Consider the following 17,456-nt stretch of genomic DNA (forward strand, 5'->3'; position numbering starts at 1 on the left):
TAGGTTAACCTATGTGTCTAACTTTGGTTTGGCGCAACATTACCTATACCTACTGTTACTTAAGTCTGCCTCATCTCGCAGGTAAAACTGATTCCGTAACATCTTCAAAGTATGTAAAAAAAGTTGGGGTGTGTTGATTGGTTCCTGAAATGGGGCCAAAGTTGTTTGTTTTTATTGTTGGCAATGATTAGGGGGTGATGCACCCAAATGGAAGCCAAAGATACAGAAAAAGGAAGACATGTGGTTGTTTTCATAGCACTTTCTATCACCTGGCCCTCTATTTTGTATTTATTTATTTGTTTTTCAATGTATGATTTTTGGACTCACTCCCTCCCTCAGACGGTGTGGCCAGGTTTCATCCACATTGCCTCTGATGAAGAATAATAATATTCTACTGTACACTGCCCTGCATTATTGGTAAACCAAGCACTTCATTTTCGCCACCATGTTAAATATTTATCACCAACAACAAACCTCACAATAAAATAGCTGTGGCCACAATGGAAAATTGGAAACAAAATCTCTCCAAAATCTCATCAGCCTCGTATCCAAATGGCAAGCCAGAGAGCTCTGTCTCCCTCACAGAGACACGCCTTGCTGTCTTAACTCCTTCCTGATATATTAAACAACATCGCAATTGGTCCAGTACAATGATTTTTCGCATTCACCCAACAAACAAACAATACAGTATTAATTTCATTGTTTCATTACCATGTACAGTTCAAAACCTATGTGATAGTGAGACCGAGAGAGACCTCTCCTTTCAACGGATATTTTTTCACCGCATGGTTGGTTACTAATCTCATGTCCTCGTAGTATCAAACACATCGTCAAATACTGAAAAACCAAGAAAAATCTTATTATTATATTCATTTGTATATTCGAAGTTATCAGAAAACCAGAAACCATCTTTACTCCTTAAGAACAACCTTTTTTTTTTTTGTTTTTTACCTTTCTTATATAGATTTGCTCCGAATCTTGTATTTTCATGTGGGGTTACTTACTAGGATTTCCACTTTAAAATCTTGTCATCAATCCATGTGAGGAGATATGACTTATATGATGTGATGAGACTTTTATGCAGCTCCTCTTCTTAGTTTATAATCAATATTCAATTTGACTTCTCCAATTAACCAATAATCCCATTAACCATGTTCCGTGAAGAACCCAATTTGCGTTTTACTTCCTCGTTTCGGACCATATTATAATAATTTGCTGGAAAAGTTCAGCTCTTGCACAAGCATTAGTGTATATATATATATATATATTTATATATAATACAAAAGATTAGTTATAGCAGGTGACCGCATGAGACAAACAACATTCATTAATGATGCTGCTATGCTCCCCAACATGTTTTTCTTGCATTAAATAACCTCAAACCATGTTCTGCACTTTCTTGTTTCTTATATCTTTTCACCTGTTATGATGCATGAATGGTTGACCTTGAACAGGCAAAGCAAGCGCCGACTCATCACAATATTTCACAATTTTAGTCACTAATTTTTCTTCACAGCACTAAATAAAAAGAAGATGAATCATCTCTGCATAGAAAAATGTTTATCCTACGAGAATTCAATTACGAAAAGCACTAACCAAAGTAGTGTAGTAGAGAATTGTTAGGCAGAGGTTTAATTTGGGATTTGGTGCAACTAACGCGTTTCGCTCTGTCTTATCTTGAATATTATTATATAATAAGTGTTGTGTTGTGGTGAAGAAGACTGTTTCTAGAGACTAATTAATTAATTAATTAATTATGGTTCTGAGCATTCTGAGAGCGAATAAAACACACGAATGTCCAATTATTGGGCTTGGCCACCCCACAAACACAAGCTTTATATTAATCTAACGCAACTCTTTGCCTTGCTAACCAATCCATCCCTTGCTTATCCACAAAACAATCATCATAATCATGTTTATTTTCTTTAATATATTCTATTAAACGTATTCTTCAATGTCATTACACACTTTCTGATGTCATCTTATTAGGCTACAGACCTGACACAGACATTGCAATTGTGAATTTGGACGGATCTCATTGGAAGATGGATGTGTCTTAACAACGTCTTTATTTTATTCGTTAATGTTTTTTAAATGTAAATATCGAAGCTATTATTTTTATGCTTGTCATAAGTTTTTTTAATTTATTCTAACTATTGTTATTGTTTTTATTACTTATGTTTATTTAAATTGCCTGAATTATGAAAAATATTTTTTAAAATGTTGAAATGTAACCCAACATGGTTTTAAATATACTCAAAAGTAGCATTCTTAATTACACTGTCTCCGGAGATTTAATTATTGATAATCTTCTTGAAAGGAAAAAATAGACTTTGATTGAAAGAAAAATTGAACTGTGCGATAGAGGTTTGTTGCTGTGGAGTTGAGAAATCACTGTCCGAAGGGGGCCTCACAACAATTTTACCTTAATTTGGTTAATATAGAAGTGTATTAATTAGATGTTAATTATTTAATCATAAATAATAGATTAAGCTTTTATCTCACACTTTTGCATACATTACAAAAAGACTTAAGATACTAGCAAAAGAACTAGATCGTTACGCTTATTTCCATTAGCGTAAACCGTGTTAAATTAAAATATTTTATAGATATAGTAAATTTACACTAAAACTTAAATATATCATCCTACACTACAATGGTAAATTGATTATACATGACAAATTTCTCCGACCAATGAAATTATCTATTAATGTAATGCATTTTAGTGGAATTTTAGAAACTTTCATGCTTATACTAGTAAGAAGTTCAAATATTATTAAATATATCAACGGTGATACGAGAAGGTTAACTCGAGATTTTTTTATTGTCAATTATTCATATACAAAATTTATATTTTTCTTTATTTTTCCTTCATTAATTGTAAAAGTAAAATTCAATGATTACTTACTATGATACTTTTAATTCATTTGCCATGATATGAGACGGTCATAAACATATAAATAAGACTTTTTTTTATGCCCGTAATAATTTGAATTTATATAAAATCCTTTATCTTATTTTCAAGTTTTTTATTATCACATTTTTTTTATTATGAAATTAAATCACGCCCTAAATTATCATTAATTATTGGTTTTACATGTATGTTGGTTAAACTTGTAATTGTAACAAAGAAATCTTATATGGGTTATGAAATGAATTTTTCCTTCACTTCCTCCTTTCTTGGTATTCTTTTTTTATTTGATATCCTAAATTTAAAACATATAAGTGATTTTAAATCTATAATTTTTTACAAGTCAATTTTATAAGGTTGAGTTAATTTTAAAGTCTATTTCTTAAACAATAGTTTTTATTGTTTGTTGGATATATTGTGTTACTCGTTATCGAGTCACTATCAGATTTTCATTCATATTTAGTCTTATATTTGATATATATATATATATATATATATATATATATATATATATATATATATATATATATATATATATATATATATATATATATATATGGTGTGGCATGAGGAATGTGTGCTGAATATCGTATATCAACTACAAATAATATGAATTTACAATATATAAGTGAGTGAAAATTTTATTTTATTGGTCAATTTTATAAAGCTAAATTAAACTTAAAATTCACCATGATATAAGTTTTTTTTTTCATATCTCTCATTTTCTATTATTGGTTTGTTATAATGTGGAGACAATACATATCATAAGTGGTTGTGGTAAAAGTTCATTCTTTATAGTTTTTTCCTTTATAGTTTTTTATCCCGTTGTAGAAAAAAAATGACAAATACATATATGCCTAGAAAAATTTCCTTAATTCAATGAAAGTTTTAAATTTAAATTTCATCTTCTCTAACAAACATTTATTGCTAATCCGTCTAATATTGCGTTTCGTACTAGAATGTTTGACTTTATTGTAAATATACTGTTTTGTTTGTATAAAATATAATATTTTATTTATGTATGTACATGTTTCATATTAAATACACATATTAGAATAATAAAATCATCTTATATTTATTTATTATGATCAAAACTATTAAAAACAAGACTTACAAATAAAAACTTTCCTCTTTGTCTTAACAAATATTTTATAGGTCACATTTCATTATATACATATCCAATTTCAAGATAAATATATTAAATTTTCTTAATGTATGACACGCAATTGATATTTTATACAATATTAAATTTAAGATGAATATATTAAATTTTCTTAATAAATGGCATTCGATTGATATTTTGAATATTTTGTACGTATAATAGTTTTGAGGTATATATATATATATATATATATATATATATATATATATATATATATATATATATATATATATATATATATATATATATATATATATATATAATGTAATTTATTAATGTTTTTTTTGTTTTTTATCTTTATATATATAATTTTTTTACAATATTTATATATTTAATATTTTTATAACAAGTTTACTCGAAAATTATATGTCGTTACATCATAAGATTTTTAAAATTTGTTGTTATTTATGAATTTTCTAGTAGCGGAAAGAGAGTTAATCAATTTCAGTCTTAGATAATTCATTTATAGGATTTTTTAATTTGGTTTTATGTAAATCTTTAAACATGTAGTAAAATGTTCTAACATATAGTTATAATGGTTTTTATGTTGCTTATTTTGTTTTTATATATTAGTTTCTCTTTTTTTTTCATTTTAATAATAAATGCGTGATATAGTTAATAAATTTGACAAAACAATACAAAATAAAAATACAAAATATATTTATTTGAAATTTAAAAAAACGCTGTATGAATTTAATTTTTTTTTCTGGAAAAAAAATCATCATTTAAAAAAGAAATGTAGAGCGCAAATAGTTATTCTCTTGTGATTACATGTTTTTTTTTTTTACAAACTTCTTATTTCATTCCCTCTTTTCTTTGTGATATAAAGTAATTAGTCTCGTTTTGAAAGAAAAACAAAAACAACACTTTTACCTAAAAAAAATTGTTTAGATTTTAGACGTCTTAATAGTTAAGGATTAAAGGAAATGGGTCGATTATATTGAGATACATCTCCACGATGTAATTAATTGTCACATGGCTTAAGTAATAAATTTGTTTAAGATGCAATGAGATGCAACTTGAATGGACCAATTATGGACAATTTAAAGGCCCATCTTTAGAGGTTTCTGAAATAATTATGTTACAAATTTGTATTTTATTTCATTTCATATAATTAGGTTCATCAATGACGTTTTTAGGTTTAGAAGATGACTTTTGCCTATGTGTTTAGTTATTAATAATCTTGTTGCAACGTCTATCACAATGTGCTTAAGAGAATGATGTGATAAATGAAATGTTTTATTTAAATTAAATTTTGAAAGAAATTAAGACCTTTGTTTCTGGAAATACTTTGTCCTTGAAAATTAATTTGAAACGAAGGATTGTTCATTAATAAGAAATATGGGAACTAAATATGACCACAATTCCAATATATCTATTAAAAATAATTATCTTATAATTAATAACTCTTAAAATATTTGTTCATCCTCAAATAAAATAAGAAAACAAAGTAAACACGTGAAATTACAAACCATCAAAAAAACTTAATGTTATTGGCTCCAAACATTTTTGGATCAATGAAAAAAATAGGTTTAATTAGTCGAATGGTACCCACACTCGTTTGGATGTGCCAATTTGATACCTATTTTTAAAAATGTATCAATTGAGTCTCAATTTTTGAAAATATTTCTCAATTAAGTCTCTTTCAGAAAAAAAAAATTATTAACAACATTAATATTTAAAATGACTTACAAAATTAAGTATTGATATTTATATTAAAATTTAGTTGTAAAAGTTATGAATAAAGTTAACCGTGTTACTAAAATTTTGCTGTAAAAAACTTAATTGAGACATTTTTTCAAAAATTTAGACTCGATTGACAATTTTTTAAAACCAGATATCAAACTGATATATGTAAATAAAAGTAGATACCATCTGACTAATTAAACAAAACAAATATAAAGTTATGTATTCGTGATTGTAACACGAATGACATATTCGTCGAATATATATATATATATATATATATATATATATATATATATATATATATATATATATATATATATTTAACATACACATCATTTTAACACTCATACAATTCACACATATAAAATTATATTCAATTGAATAAATGTTACTTAATAAACTTCTATTACATGAAAGTAATACGCCTGTTAGCATATAAATTTGGAACACCACAAAGTGTCAACATGATTATAATATCTCATTAGTTCAAATACCTACATCGTGAATTCATCCCTTTAATCGTAATCATTAAAAAAAAGAAAAAGAAAAAGAAAAAGAAAAAGGAGTTGAGTTATGAATAAGGAAATAAATTCTTACTTTGATTACAAATTTGTTTAGACTATTGATCTTTCAACTACTGTGAAAATTTTAGAGAATGATTTGAGAAAAAAGATATTATGAGGTAGTAAAAAATAAGTTATTATAATTTGTTTATACTTTTTTATTATAAAAAAATTATTTTCAAAGAAAATTTCAGGTTTTACATTAATAGAAAGGAGAAATCTGAAAGTTAAAAATCTTTGCTTGAAATTTTAGTAATTAAATTATGCATACGTGATAGTAAATTTTAAGATATTAATTTTATGCTTGTTTGGATGAAAACAGGTAAATAGATAAAATCGAATACCAGCTTTTACATTTTCTAGTTGCCTGAAAACACTTCCCTTCCCCTCAGCTTATAAAGAAGTTGTAGGTAAATTATATTTCGTTGGAAAAAATAAAAGAGTGAAGATTGCTTCTTCTTCTTTTAAACAATATAGATTTTTTTTCATATAATATATTTATTTATTTGTACTTATTCAAATAAATAAAGATAATTTATTCTACTTATTTCCTTCATTGTTGAATTAAATAGGATTTTGGTCCCCACTTTTATTAGAGAATTTTAGAATGATGCTTAATTTTTATTTTTCTCAATTTAATTTCAGTTTGTTTAAAATTGATTTAATTTGACATTTTCATTAGCATGATGTTAACATTGTATTTGGATGAAACATTTCAACAATATTTAGAAATTGAAATGCACTCTATTTGAATTGCTTGCAATTAAAATCCCTTCATTTTTCCAAATAATTTGTTTGAATAAAGAAATTAAAATACCTTACATTTCAATTTTTTGTTTGGATAAAAATTTGAATTTCTTGTGAGATAAAATTTTATTTTAACAATATTTATTTTAGGCTTAATTATGTTTTGAGTTCATGATAAATTTGGAAATGGGCTCGACGACCCCGATAGGTAAGGCTGATCTGACTACCCAACTGAGCTGATTTGACCCGACGACCCAAACGTACATGGCCGACAAGGAAACCTAAACGGACTAGGTCGGCCCAACGATCCAAAAAGGTCAGACCAACTTGACAGCCATACGGACCGATCATGCTCGTCAAGTTCGTCGACTTGGCCCAACTCGACCCTGCTAGGTCGTCGAGGTCGTCGGGGTAGTCGGGCCCATCTAAGTCGTCGAGGCCGGTCGGGTATGTCTATGTCACCAAGCCCGACTGACCTCCATGATGGGTCATTGGGTTCGACCGGCCCGTTTAGGTTGTCGGACACACCAGACGTGTTTGTGTCGTCCAGCCAGCTCGGTATGTTCGATTTGTCTGGCCCAAATGACCTGTTTGTAGCATCGAGTCAACTCGGTACATCTGGCTCGTCGGGCTCGTTCGACACATCTGGATTGTCAGGTCCGCTCGGCCCGTATGGGTCGTCGGGCCCGCTTGACTCATTTGTGTCGTCGGGCCAATCCGATCTGTCTGGGTCGTTGGGCCCACTCGGGTCTTCTGGCTCATCCCAACGTGTTAGATTGAGTGAGAAGAATTTCAAATTCCACCTATTTTGAGGGTATTTGAATTTCTTCTAATTTAGCTAATTGAAATACTTCAAAAAAAATGCATGCATTTTAAATGATTTTTAATTTCTCTATCCAAACAAAACATTTCATTACAAAGAATTTCAAATTCTCAAAATAAATGAATTACTCTCTTGAATTGCCTCATCTAAACACACCATTCTTTTATTATATTTTGTTAAATTTTTTTATTTTATTTTTATTTTTTTATACATTTTGTAAAAAAGTTAAAATAAAAAACAACATTAAAGTATGATGTTATAAAATATCAATACAAATAAATTTAAAATAAAAAGAATTCAATGTAAAATATAATTTTAAATTAACTTATTTTTGTTAAAATTTGTTTTAATAGAGTTAGTTTAAAAATAATTCTAAAAATTTTAAGTAAAATGTAAATTTTAAGAAAAAAAAAATTCAAATAGTATTTATATAAAAATTAAAGTTGGTCTCAATTTAGAAAGGGATCAAATTGCTCAATTTAAAAAAATGAAATTGGATTGAACCAAAATAACAAATATAGAGAAGAGATTGAAAATAAGACAATGATACTTGACACTAACACTGATATGTGACACTATTGTTACCACAACACACCGTCACTATCACATGACTAACACACTGACTTTACATGAAAACTTTTTTTACAAAATTAAAAAAAAATCAAAGTAAAAAATTAAAAAATTAAAAAATTAAAAAAATTACGAAATGACATGTGACATATCTTTAGCGTTGTTAATATAGTATGTAACGAAAATGATAAAATTAGATCAATTTTTTGAAAATTGAAATTTAATTGCGAAAAATAAAAGTTGGGAGAATAATTTGAGATTTTCTAACAAAAGTGGAATGAAAAACTTATTTAAGTATAAACTTAATTACTTGAATGGTCCCCACTTTGGTGGAAGTGTGTAAATTATGTTCACATCTTTGAAAGAGTATCAACTCGGTCCCAACCTTTGAAAAAATGCCTAAATTATGTTCTTTCAGAAAAAAATAAAATAAAATATTAACAACTTTAACGAATGACACAAGTCAATATTTTTTTTTAAATATTTTTAAATTGTTAATTTTTTCTTGCAAAATATTTTGTTGCCATATGTCTGGTCCTTGGTGTGACACGTGACACTAATAATACCACGTGGCAGGGTAATGTCACGTGTTAGTATTACTATCATGCATAATTGTTTGATTTTAATTTAATTCTTATATATGTCTCTTTAATTCAATTTAGTTCCTACATATGTATTTATAATTCAATTTTGCCCCCTTTTTTTAATAATTAAAATGTTTTTTTAATCCATTTTTTTATAAAACTAAAACTAATTAAGTATAAATAGTTTTACAAAAAAATGATTAACAAAACATGGGTTAGTAATATAAAATAATGTAATACGTTAAGAAGTCATTTTTAATAAAAAAATATCAGTATAATATTTATACAAATAATAAATTTGGTCTCAAAATTGGAATTGGAGAGAGATAATATTGTTGTATGTTAAAAAAAATGTGGGACAAAATTGAATAAAAAAGACATAAGTAAGGACTAAATTGAACCAAAGATACATATATAATGACTGAATTGAAATCAAGACTATGATATTTGGTTGTGACATTGACACCTGACATTGTCTTGCCATGTAGCTCCAACAGTGTCATGTGTCACACCAGACATGTGACAACAAAAACTTATTGCAAAAAAAAAAATTAAATTAAAAAAAATATTAAAAATTTAAAAAGCTACATATTGAGACGTGATATGTCGTTAGTAATTTTTTCCTGAAAGAAACCTAATTGAGGCACTTGTACAAAAGTTGAGACACAATTGAAAGTTTTTTAAAAGCGGGGACCAAGTTGATACGGTGAAATTAAAGTGGGAACCATCTAAATAATTAAAAGAAATACATGGAAGAAATTAAAATTAAGACAATGATACTTGACTTTGATATTGATATGTAACATTCTTGTTGTCACATTACACCATCGTCTGTTACGTGATACGATACTGACTTGATACGTAATTTTTTTTACAAAATTAAAAGTTAAAAATTTAAATTTAAATAAAAATAAATAAATAAATAAAATACGAACCGACATGTGATATTTTTTTAAAGGTGGTGGGACAATATGTGCTAACAAAAATGACAAAATTAGATCAATTTTTAAAAATTTGAAATTTAATTGAGAAAAATAAAATATGGATGAATAATTTAAGATTCTTTAACTAAAATTGGATCAAAAACTTATTTAAGTCTATTGGTTCAAACAGTATATCTTTTAACTTTTTTTTTTATAATTTTATCCTTCCTAATTATTTATTGTTTATTTTATTTCATATCCAATAAAAAAAATATAAATTTTGTCAATTGGCCATTTTTAGGAGAGTTGACAAACTGTCCTATCTAATTGTCCTTTTATTTATGAAAGAGAAATGAATATGATAACATTTATAGAGCATGGTATCAAGCTTGCTCAACTAAATAAAGTGACCATTTTAAATTGAGCGTTGATAAGTTTTCTCAATTAAATTTATTTTGTAATTTAAACTGGCCAATAAATGTGGTAGATATGGTTTTGTTACCTTTCTAATTAAAAGTGAGAGTTGACAAAAATGTTCTGGTTGTTTTCGCTCCTTAATATATAAAACAAGAAAATAATAATAATAATAACACACTGCATAGAATTGTCTGAACAAAGGTGTCATTTTCTTTTTTTGAAACACAATAAGGAGTTGAAGAACTGTCTCAATTAATTTTTTTCCGTGAATTCTTTGAAAACAAAATAAGTAGTTGCATAATTATTGTTTAGATAATGAATTAATTGCTTGAAAATTCTCATATATAAATTCGTATTTGACAGTGATATATATATATATATATATATATATATATATTTGAGTTAAACATATTTTGTATCATTAAATTATTTTTAAAAATTGTGTTTCATCTTAAAGCTAAATTATATACTATATTATTTGTGTATATAATGTAAAGCATAATCTCTACTCAATGATGATATGTGTTAATTATGAAACTTCATATGTTATAGAGTAGAGCTGTAAAAATGGGTTGGAACTCGCGAGTCACAAGGTTAGGTTGAAACTTTTTTATAAATTTTAATACAGGTTGATTTTTGATCCGGTTTATCTAGAATCTGGCTCACCCGGGTTGGTGAGCCAACCTGTAGATAAAAGGGTCACACAAGAGTTTTTATTAAGTTAGATTTTACATTTGAATCAAGTTAGGTTGTTTTTTTAGCTAACACATAAATACTTTGTACTTTTTTTTATTTTGGTTTGTATTTGGATTGCATTAAAATTTATTTAGATTTTAATTAGAATTATAATTTAGTTTTGACTGAAAAAAATAAAAATAATTGTATTTTTTTTAATTAAGTAAACTCGTGAGTCAACCCGTTTAACCCACCAACCCATGGTGGGCCGGACCGAATTCAAATTTTTTTGGCTCACTAAAAAGTGAGCCGGATTAGATTGAGGTTACGCATTTTCACAACTCTATTATAAATAAAACACTCCAACCAATCACACTTTTCATAAATATAAAGACAAAATAATATGTAATTTTATTTAACAACAAAACATAATTTTTATAATATTTTGAGAAAAAAATATATTTAAACGTTTAAAAAAAGAGAGTAGAAACTGAAAAAGAAAAGAGAAAAAATGTAAAAAAAAAATTACATTTGGCTTTTTCATAATCCTTCTTTTTTTCTTTTTCTCTCATTCTAAAAAATTATATAACTTTCTCACTTCTTTATGATCATTTTCATACTCATTCTTCACCTTCAACTAATACCATATTCTGTGTGAAGTGAAGTGATGTGAGGTTGCCAAAAACACATGTCCATGTATGACTAATGATGTGAGATGGAATGATGTAAAAAACCATACATGTGTTTGCATAATTTAGTTAGTTCATAAAGATATATGAAGTGATGAGAAGCATTTGTCAAAAATGGTAGGCGTGTGACTTTTCTACAACAGTGTCAATTCATTTTTAGAACAAAAGAACTCATTTTAGTTATTATAATAATAATAAAAAAAGATATCAATATATTTGGCCAAATTTTGTGTCTGCTGTTGATTTGTAGAGCTTGTTTTGTTTATACGCTAAGATATATGTTAAATCTGCGTTTATGAAAGTCAAGTGTTTCTAGAATGTTTTCATAGATGTTTAACACATGTAGTAGAACCACGTCTCAAACAATAAACGTGCTTTCAAATCTATGTTAAAGTGTGTGTTTCATTCTATATATAATCAAATTGTACTTACGTCAAAGTTACGACTTGTTCTCTATCCAGAAAAAAAAAAAAAAACAATGTTTTGTCACTGTGCTGAAGTGAAATCTCATTTGATATTCTTTAACAACATTTGTTATTTCAAAATCACTTTTCCGTCAAAACACTTTTAAAACGTAAATCTATCTACTATCAGACACACTTTTGACTAAAATCAATTGTATAATGAAGTTAGTTTAAATTAATTTTCAAATTGTAAACCAAACGCATACTTAGTTCATAAGTAATCCAAATTGATAATAAAAGAGGATGATGAAAGTATCTCAAGATTCTTAATTACCTTACTTTATAAGTGAAAAGGGTGGTGTTTGTTTGTTAGATACATAAAAGTAATTTTGAATTTTTATAGATTTTTATAAATGAACACGATGGCCCATAAGATAATGAATGGAAAAGTTAGCCATGTGAGAAGAGGATTATGATGAAAGTATTATCAATAGTTGATGTAATTTTTTTTTTCAGTATTTGTGAAACATATTATATTAACTTTTTTAAAAAAAATATTTTATTTTTAGTTAATTATTGAATTCGATATTTATGGATTATCCATTAATGCACTTCTTAAGGTAGTTGCAAACTGAGGTCGTTTTTCACATGTGGCAGACCCACATTAATTTTGTTCTAGAAGGTAGATCACAAGATAGATATAGGGTAACAACTACGAAGAACACTACTAGGTCACAAAAACTACAGCACTATGAATGTTTATGATGAGATTTTTATGTTGACCTAGTACACGTGCTTAGTCACATTCACGTGTCCTCAGAGAGCTTAGTTATATTTTGATTCAATGTATCAGTTCCTCTTATTTATTAATATGATTCTGTGATTGCATTTCTATTATTTGTTTTCAAGCTTAGTGATTTACACAGGGTTCTCAACAACTTGTAGGAAAATAATGTTGCAAAATTTTGAAACTCTGGTAGAAATACTAATTTTACTTGTTGAATTAGGGCTTTTTTTATTTGAAATTGATTTGAAATGAAAATTATAAATATGGATTGATTTATGTTTCTTTTTAAAAATAGGATGAAATCGTTAGGAATTAGGATGGTTTTACAGATAAAATTGTTATGATATATACCGTTTTTTTTTAACAAAAAATAAAATCGTCATATCGATATCATAAGAACTTGAATTTTTATTTCATTACCTGTATTTACAAATTCAATATCAAGCCAATACGAAATACAAAAAAGTCTTGAACTAAATTATTGAAGCAAGACTTGTTATTAGTATCAATATGATTTTTCTTGTTCATAATATTTGAATATCTCTTTTCGCTATGTCGATACTAATATTTTTCTAAATAAGTTCATGACACCTAAAGTTCATCCACAATCTGTTAATTTTTTATTTTTTTTAATTTTTACTAGAACTTTTGTATGTCTTTTATATATTTGTAGGCTTGTCTGTCGTAATTACAAAAGTGAAAAAGAAATCAGTTTAATTGAAAAGAAACATTTTATTAAAAATAAATTATTTTTCTTAAACTTGACTTAACAATCCCTTCTCTTCTTTATATCAGACTTTACTCGGCCTTACAGGCCCTTTTTGCCAAATATAGAAAGTTAATACTAAATACACCCTCTTTTACTAACATACACCCCACTTCTTTTTTCTTTTTAGTTCTCTTTATCCGCTCATAATTCCCACTCAGTCATTCAAACTCAGAACTAATTTGTCCTGTTGCTTGTTCGACAACTTAATTTTCTAACTGTTTTTGAAGTTAATTAAACCTTTCCGATTATCTCAAACAATCTGAATACTTTATAAGCCTATAAATACAATGTGAAATTTGAATGAGAAAGAGATTTGTTAAATCAGAATCCGAAACATAGAGGAATTAAAGCTTCATTGCAAATAGGAGTTACACCAACATAACCATAAAAGACTTTGCTACATATATCTACATAGTTTTCTAGTGTCAAGAGAAGATGCTATTACGCAACTATTACAGGCCCATTTAAGCTGTTTCAAAACCATGGATATATATATATATATATATACATTGCAGCAAGGACCGAGTCACTCTAAAGAGAGAACTGCTGAATCCATAGACATGGTCTCAGAGCAGAAAAAACCCATCTACTACTACACTAGTGGAGTTACTCAGATTCCCTAGTTGCAAAATCAAGTGGACAATTACCATCCCAATCCATCTGAAATGAAGGATCCATTGGTGCTTTTTCAGTCACTTTAAGAGCTACACCTGCTTCAGGTTGCAAAGTTACATGGTAATCACCACAAATACTAGACCACTTCTCTTCCCTGCTCTCTTGGCTGCTCTGCTGTGTACTGCGTCTAACCATTGCTTCCTTAATTTCTTCTTTGTTCTTCTTGCTTTCCTCCACATATGGCTGCATGAAAAGTTGTAATCAGAAATGGAATTTTTCATTCAAGAATAGATAGATACTAAGCAAATTTAGATTCTCTGTACTGTACTATTTTTCTGCTGTGCCAACTTTTACATACCTGTTTCTCAATTTCAGACATGGTCCTCCATGAATGAATAGCCATACTCAGGATTTTTCCATCTAAGACCTGATTGCAAGTTTTCAACCGAGCACATTCGTGCTTGAGGAATATCTGATATGCAGTTTTTCTTCCCACCGGGGCACCTCGCCGTTTCTTCTTTTCTTTCGGAGGTGTTGGTAAAACCACAGGCTGCTCCACATACCCAGTCCCTGCTAAGTTGGAACAAAAATCATAGCATAAGCATCTCCGAAGTCACAAGAGACCAATGTGTTGTTACCTAGAAAGATTTTACCCAACCAACAAACCTGTCATGTGGCAAGAGTATTGCTTGGACACTTCAGTGGCCTTCTCACCATCGTTACTATCCACCATATGAGGCACACTCGCAGTTGAAATCCTCTTCTTCCTAATAGGACCTTCTTCTAAAGAGCCTTTAAGGTTAATCAGTAAGACAAAAACCAAAGTGTAGCAAAAACATCAAATAAAAAAAAAAAAAGTTTCTGAAATGTCTTGTGTAGAAACTGCCAAGATCATTCCATATATCAAACTTATGGTGAAGTGGCAGATTGAATTTGTCTTACATCTACTTAAATGACAAACAACAATAGGGCTATTGGGGTAACCTTTGTTGGTGGCAGATCGGAAAGCTAGCTTTTCAGGACGCCTGTAGAAGTACAATTGCTCAAACTGGTAGAGAAGATGTGAGTAAAGCCTTTCAACTTGAGCACATAGCTTCACACTATTCCCTTCCAATTTCAGGGCAATCACAACTTCACCCCACTTCTTTTCTCGACCAACCTCAAAACATTTAAGACAATATCCATGACATTAATGACATGGTATTACATTAGAGACAAATTCATGCAAAGATATACTGTCATTACTGACATGCACAGAGAAGCTCCAATACTGACAAAACAACATACGAAAACAACTAAATATCCTGATGATGTCAATTTGGACCACACTTCCACAGGGCAATGCAATGTATATATATATATATACCTGGTGATATCCTCCTCTTCTTGTCACCTCCAAGTAAAAGAGGTACAAGTCCAGCAGTGTTTCTCGAACATTGAAACTGCCAAGTAGAATTGGAGAAGAGCGTTATTGTTCAAACCTTTCATATTTCACATCACCCTCCCCCACAGTTTTCTATTAAATAACAAAATTTCATGTTGAACTAAAAAATGAGAGAAAGAACAACTGTTAGAAAAACAACAATTAACATTTTACAGACCCAGATTGAGACAAAAACAGATAATAATTTTAAATTAGTAAGGTGGTGTCTGTTTCTGTTCATGAGAACAATCATGAAAAGTTGAGAGCTCAAACTGGCCAAACAGGAAGCACCCACTAAAAAAGAAGTGAACTTTCTTTGCATGCAATGCACCTAACCAAACAACAGCTAAAAAGGAATATGATTTGAGGGTTTCACCACCCCATCAGAGAAACAAAACGCAAAATGGGAAGCACGTTAAGGATATATAAAAACAAGAGGCAGATAGAATGTGGTTGAGTGAGTGAAGTTTTGGTTTTACATAAACAGTAAACCACTCACATGAGAGTGAGTCCAGAAGACTCCAACAACTCAACGAGTTTATCATAGAAGCTGTCGGAGTCATCACCCGGAGAACAGTGTCCTTTGTGGGACCCAGCAGGCATTGCGGTGGAGGAAACATTAGGAAGGTTCTTGAAATGGGTCTCGGATGGCAATGGAAGCGTTATCTCCTCTTTCTTCTCCATGTTTGAGGAGGCAACAACGAAGCTAAGGGTGAAACAAACACTAACCCCAACTACTTCAAATGAGCATGGAGAAGACCTTAAGTTATGCCTTTGCGACAGCTGCACGCAGTACGTGGCGTTCAAATTTTTTCCCTCATCAAAATTCCAATGGATAAATACGATTTTGGTGCATTTTACTGTTTCTATTTTGGGTTTTGGTTCTACTAAAAAATATACAAAAAAAAGGTTTTTTGGTCATCTAGTTTTAAATATATAAATGTTAACGTTGCTGGCAACAATGATGGTCTAGAGATAGTTTTTGGGTTTGGATCATCCGGTTTATCTGCAACCCCTGTTTGGTATAAAAAGTTGAAATTTTTAGTTCCTGAGGTCGATTATGCTTAAACCCTGATTTGAAAATCATGCTGAATTTTTATAATTTGAAATCTTTTTCATTTATCGGCAATGTTTTTTAAAAGTTGTGTCTTCTTTAATACTCAGAATTTCAAGTTGGAAAGAAAAACATATTTTAATTATGAATCGACCTAACTACAGCCAAAGAAAACACAATATATATAAAGCAAAGAAAAAGAATAGATTAAGTTATTAAGGATATCTTGTTCAAGGAAAAAAAGTAAATTCACTATATTATCCATAACTTAAGGACACGACAGGATACTGTAGTATGAGAGTATATTTATGTTTACAAAATATTCGTACATGTTATATATTAATATAATTTTCTACCCATACTTTAGGTGTAGATTTTAAATAGTTTTAAACAAAATATATATTTAATATTTAAGTTAATATAATTTACCAAATCTTAGCATGTTTTCTATTAATCAAGATAAAAGTGGCTTTTTTACCTTTTAAGATTAATAAAAAAAAACTTAAAAATTGACAACTTATAAAAATTATATAAAATACGAGTAAATCAGGTCCTACATACGGATTTTAATCGAGATGTTATTACATTTAAAAATATAATTTTGAAATCATGTTTTAAATAAGGTTTCTTTTGAAAAAAAAAATGAAATAG

At 28.5% G+C, this 17,456-nt stretch overlaps 1 protein-coding gene across 3 annotated transcripts; it reads right to left on the reverse strand.

Annotated features, from left to right (window-relative positions):
- Nucleotides 1-14,081: 14,081 nt before the first annotated feature.
- LOC114192525 (high mobility group B protein 10-like) lies at nucleotides 14,082-16,524 on the reverse strand. Of its 3 annotated transcripts, none has more exons than XM_028082271.1 (6): nucleotides 16,251-16,524; nucleotides 15,695-15,770; nucleotides 15,313-15,487; nucleotides 14,995-15,108; nucleotides 14,687-14,898; nucleotides 14,082-14,571 (listed from the first exon to the last, which is right to left on the reverse strand). In XM_028082271.1, the coding sequence occupies exons 1-6, from the start codon at nucleotides 16,433-16,435 to the stop codon at nucleotides 14,320-14,322; spliced, it is 1,014 nt and encodes a 337-aa protein (XP_027938072.1). In that variant the 5' UTR covers nucleotides 16,436-16,524; the 3' UTR covers nucleotides 14,082-14,319. The 3 variants fall into 3 exon arrangements, with proteins under 3 accessions (XP_027938072.1, XP_027938070.1, XP_027938071.1); XM_028082269.1 differs by having other exon boundaries at nucleotides 14,995-15,120; XM_028082270.1 differs by having other exon boundaries at nucleotides 14,995-15,111; nucleotides 16,251-16,523.
- Between the last annotated feature and the right edge of the window lie 932 nt (nucleotides 16,525-17,456).

The sequence above is a fragment of the Vigna unguiculata genome, chromosome 7 (genome assembly GCF_004118075.2).
Source record: "Vigna unguiculata cultivar IT97K-499-35 chromosome 7, ASM411807v1, whole genome shotgun sequence".
In the NCBI taxonomy this organism is placed as follows: domain Eukaryota; kingdom Viridiplantae; phylum Streptophyta; class Magnoliopsida; order Fabales; family Fabaceae; genus Vigna; species Vigna unguiculata.

Bases quoted from the DNA above. Each gene is read 5' to 3' on its own strand.
- LOC114192525 (XM_028082269.1), bottom strand. From the start codon at position 16,435: ATGGAGAAGAAAGAGGAGATAACGCTTCCATTGCCATCCGAGACCCAT. The intron at 15,488-15,694 runs GTATATATATAT...AAATGTTTTGAG, and splicing joins GAAGAGGAGGATATCACCAG to GTTGGTCGAGAAAAGAAGTG. The intron at 14,572-14,686 runs GTATGTAAAAGT...CTTTTCATGCAG, and splicing joins TGTCTGAAATTGAGAAACAG to CCATATGTGGAGGAAAGCAA.